At 25.5% G+C, this 4,834-nt stretch overlaps 1 protein-coding gene and 1 long non-coding RNA gene across 8 annotated transcripts in view; one reads left to right on the top strand and one right to left on the bottom strand.

The window, feature by feature from the left end:
- Nucleotides 1–2,530, top strand: part of LOC126895309 (uncharacterized) — a 21,377-nt gene extending 18,847 nt beyond the window's left edge. For 3 of the 4 annotated variants that reach the window (XR_007701628.1, XR_007701625.1, XR_007701626.1), the window contains 2 exons: nt 1,959–2,053; nt 2,117–2,530. This is a non-coding gene — a long non-coding RNA (uncharacterized LOC126895309). The remainder of the gene's footprint in view (nt 1–1,958; nt 2,054–2,116) is intronic. The other variant, XR_007701627.1, reaches the window with a different exon arrangement.
- Nucleotides 1–4,834, bottom strand: part of LOC126895281 (uncharacterized) — a 47,935-nt gene that overhangs the window by 25,041 nt on the left and 18,060 nt on the right. Inside the window, exon 1 of one of the 4 annotated variants that reach the window (XM_050666982.1) lies at nt 938–1,080. The exons of the other annotated variants lie outside the window; for them this stretch is intronic. Coding sequence (XP_050522939.1) covers nt 938–1,036 — 99 coding nt within the window. The 5' untranslated portion in view covers nt 1,037–1,080. Of the gene's footprint in view, nt 1–937; nt 1,081–4,834 lie in introns of those variants that run through there. 4 annotated transcript variants of the gene reach the window in all.

Genomic DNA, 4,834 nt, shown 5'->3' with positions numbered 1-4,834 from the left:
TAGAATAAATTTGTCTGCAATAGACAAACTTGTAAATAATACAATAGTAATGATTGAAAGTCATTACGATTATTATTTAGAGCAGTTCTAAATAAATACTAACTGCATAGAACCACCTGCACATAACTGCGATAATTCACGTAACCGGAAATAAGTGATTATTATGTGTATGGTGTGGTGGCGCACAGCGGCGTGCCGTACCGTATTATAACGTTTAATTCCGTTTTCACATTGACGTTATCGGCGCAGTGCGTTGGTCGAAACACGTCTAAGGTATTTGTGCAAAACAAGTTCTTTATTGTTGTGGGCCGTCGGTGCTCTGCGGACACCACGATACGTTTAGAGGCACTTGCGCAAGATGAGTGTCCTATCGTTTATGTGTCTAGTATGTGTTTTAAAAAGCGTAGGTTACTTATGCAGTTAGTCTATAACGACATATGACATGACATAATATTTTATAATCACGGTACATATATGAATAAATAATTTGTAATTACTTATAAATCTATGTATTGCTAATAAGTATAATCTCTAAAACAACTATTTCTTTATAAGGTTAGTTTTGGTAGTTGTGTTAGTACGTTTTTAAAAAATAATTTATTATAAGGCTAATAGTGTAACACAAATGATAAAAATGTATTTTCAGCCAAGTTATGAATATATCACTTAAGGAAAAATATGATGTAAACTAAAACATTTAATTATTTAGGAACGGGTAGGTTTTTATTGAAAAGTAACTGATGACATTTGTCAACAGATGACTTGCCACCCTTTAAACGAATTCCGTAGTTTTTTTCTGAAATATGTGACATGTCTAACTTTTTAAAATCAAATATAAACACTTTATTAGAATCGATGTTTATTTAAATAACTGTGTAATAACCCAAATTCAACAATTATATTAAATTAATCATATAATCGTTTTATATATTCTTACCCATGATGATTTGTCAATTTTCGTGCAACAACATAAAATTACATCATTTAATACAATAAAACATAATGAAACAACCGTATGCTCCAACAATAACATCATTTACTTGTAATAATTTTTTATAAAAAAAAATAGAAAATTACATTGTTTTGATTTTAAGTTTATATACCAATGTAATGTACTTAAAATAATTTTTAAAACAATACTGTTCTTTATTTACTTTATTTATAATAATAGACTAACATTGCGTGGTTAGCATTTTTATAATATCGATGAAGTTTGTCACCTTATTTTTACTCTCTACTCTTATGTAGTTTGAAAAAGCATTTTAAGAAACTTTTTTATGTTTTATTTATTATAAAAAAAAAGAAAATAAATTAATACAAAGATTTTCTTTTCTTTTATTTTTCTTTCATTTTAATTGTATGCGATTTATTCTAAATACAAAATGTTATATGAATAAATACCTACATACATAAACACATTTATATTATTAAAAAAATCACATTAAAACTGTATTTAAAAATTAAATTAAATAAATATAAGACAAAACTCAAGTATATAAATTACGTTTGCGGCTGAGGAAAACCTGTTGTGCATTTAAGTTTTGTTTTTATTAAAACTTACCTAGTAACTTAACCAGTATTTTAAATTACTTTACATACATAAAGACTGAAATAAATGAAGAATAAAAATAGTCTTTAGAAAATACGTCAATCGCTGATTTTGAAATAACTTTGTGACGTGCACGAAGTGCTACTCTTTTGGTGATACCTAAATAAAAAAGTAAAAAGAAAAAATAAACAATATTTTTACTTATTTATTAAACATTTCTGCTACAACTAGTGTCAGCCTGTAGTTCTCCCTATTCTGTGAGCGATTTGGTGTATGTTGCGCACTCTTAGAGAATTCTCAAACACATTATTACAAGCTTTATAACATTATAAATAATTTATTAATTTTATTAATAATATTTATAGAGATATATAAATATATGCATAATAATTATTATTTGTGGTTGCAGTATTTGTTTTGACGGCAAGTAAAGGAGGAGCTGCTTTCTTTTGAAATGGACATAAAATTTTTATTTTATTTTAGCTTCTATGCATAGCTGAAATGGTAATGGTCTTATTAATATTTTGATTATTATTTTGTGATAATCCACATGAAATGTCATTCTAGGTCAATATTATTTAAAATTTTACTAGAAAATCATTAACCGTATCTAGTCAAAGGTTTTAGCATCACAATTCGAAAGAATTCTCTCAATCATCGAACATATGGTAAAAACCCTCGACAATTAAGTCATATAAATAAGTTAGATCGAAATCAAGTTTATTATACTTTTTACAATTATGTAATTCAAAACGATTTTTTTTTTTAACATATTATGAATTTATAGTAAAGCAACATCAAAACAAGAACCAATTGAACTGAAAATAATAACGTTAAGACGGCTTCTTAATGTTTTTGAAATGCATAATGTTGACAAATATTTTTTTTAACTAATATATATTTTAGATGAATTTTAGAAATGAGAAAATAAATTTAAAAAATAGAATATTTTATTAGTATATTACCATAATAAAGAATAAATGAAACACAACTGATTTTTTTATTTGGTTTTTAATTATACATTTTATTATTGTGAAAACAATTTATTTTATAATTAAAAATATATATATGTGTGCTAACAAAGAATCCTTTTTAAATAAACCTTATATAGATAGTAGTACCAAATTAAGGTATGAGTTAAATTAAATTAAAACTTAATCTATTATATTTATTATTAGATTAGCAAGCCATATAATTTTTTTTTTTATCTTTAGTTTTTATAATGATTTAAAATTAAAAAAAATTTTCATTTATACAAATCACAATTGATAAAAAAAAAAATTCCTTGTACTAATCATCAACGTTAAATCTGTTTCTTGTTCTTTCAATAAAATTCTAAAAAATATATATTTAATTAGTATTAGTATTAAGACATTTATTTTCATATTATATTTGCAAAAAATATTTGTAAAATATGTTAAGAAATGTTGTAGTAAATAGCTGACAAGGTATCAAATAACTTCGATGTTAATTTATTATAAGTTTTTAACACTATAGTAAGCAATTTTAAATTCTAAAGTAATAAAACAATGTTATATAAAGGGAAAATGCAGGGTAAGTAAGTTAACAATGGTGCGAACAAGAATATATAAAGGAAATAAGAAAATTAAATGGGGTTTGATGTTTTGACTAAGAAATGTCTAGTACGAGTCAGAACGTTTAGTGTGTGAAACTTTGTATTTCGAACAAATTAATTTATATTGAGTTACAATGTAACATTATTACATTGTATTTTGATTTTGCGTTTCTTACATTCCGTAAATAAAAGATAAATGTTCGAAACCTGCACTTAATGCAATTGCCTTATATCCACTGTGTTATTAAAGTGATGTTTGTGTCCTTTAGTCGATCTCAACAATTAGTGTGCGCGCTGGCTAGATTTGGACTTATCCGTCCTATAGTAGGTATTGTCTAAAGGTAGTTGTGCTGGTGGCTGACGAGTAGCAACCCTTCAGTCTGCTACTTTTGAGCTAGACCGTGATGACGGGTTTAATACTTACCCCTTTAGTGGTTCACAAATTAGAGGGATGGGACTGAACAGTGTACCCAAAGGTAGGACTCGATAAGAGCCAAAACGACGAACTTGACGCCAAAAAGTACTGATTAATTTGTGTACCTTTTTTTGTGTCAACGTCACGGTACTACCGACGTACGACAATCTATTACTAGTCTAACCCATTCTTATCCAACCTTTATAACTGTACTAAAATATAGATAACATATATATTTTTGAAGGGATCAGTAGTACTTAGGAAAAAGCTTTCTAAGCCTAAAAATTTGAAACATTAATTTTTTTACTACATTAATATAGTAAATCAAAAGTTTTTATTTGATCACACAATTATAACTAAAAAAAAATTTCACAAGTCACCTTAAAATTGACAAACAAATAGCACATTTAAAATAACTACCCAAAATGTTATATTTAACCTACTATTACGGTAATTTAAAATTTTTCATTTTGATTTTTATTTAAGTTTATAAAACAAAAAAATAAGCATATTGGGTCGCGGCATACTAGTTAGAACAAGTGTAAATGATATCTGACAGTGATATAAATCATTATAACAAAAAACGTTTCAAATCAAATGTGTAAACAGTTATAATTATTAGAAGGGTTGGTTAAATTATTCCAAAAGAAACATCAACTTCTATTTCCATAATTATATCCTAATTGTAAATTTTATGATTTATAAGAATAAAACACAAATTAATACTTATTATAGTAGTTAAATTTATTATGAAATTGATATTCAATAATCTATTGTTGTCATTTCATAGAGAAATTATTAAAAGAGAAGAAATGATCGATTAATCATCATGACCCTGGTTAATTTCAGTTATGGAATTAAAAATGTAATTTATTATAAGTAGTATGAAGGCTGGAGATATCAGCTCTTGAATAAAAGGAATTAAGAAAAAGTATATATACAGAATGATCGAAATCTGGTAAGACACTTATTTTCTCAGAAACTATTGAGAATTTAAAATTTTTGTAAAAAGAAAAATTATTAAGTTTATAAAACTCTACAATAATATGAGGTTAAATAATTTTTTTTTTTATCCCTTCAGGGATAAAAATGTTTATTTATAATTTTTTTAAATGGGAACCACTATTTTTTATTTGATAATATGATAGAAAAAAAATTACAAACAATATTGTTCTTAAAATTTTTTTATTCAAACAACCGTTTACGTTTTATAATTGTTTAAAAATTTTGACTTCCAGAAAAAATATTGTCATTTATTACGTTTCATAATATCGGTGGCACACAGTGGGACCAA

This window comes from Daktulosphaira vitifoliae, unplaced genomic scaffold (genome assembly GCF_025091365.1).
Source record: "Daktulosphaira vitifoliae isolate Bord-2020 unplaced genomic scaffold, ASM2509136v1 Scaffold_1, whole genome shotgun sequence".
Lineage (NCBI taxonomy): Eukaryota > Metazoa > Arthropoda > Insecta > Hemiptera > Phylloxeridae > Daktulosphaira > Daktulosphaira vitifoliae.
This window is presented reverse-complemented; position numbering and strand designations above follow the sequence as displayed.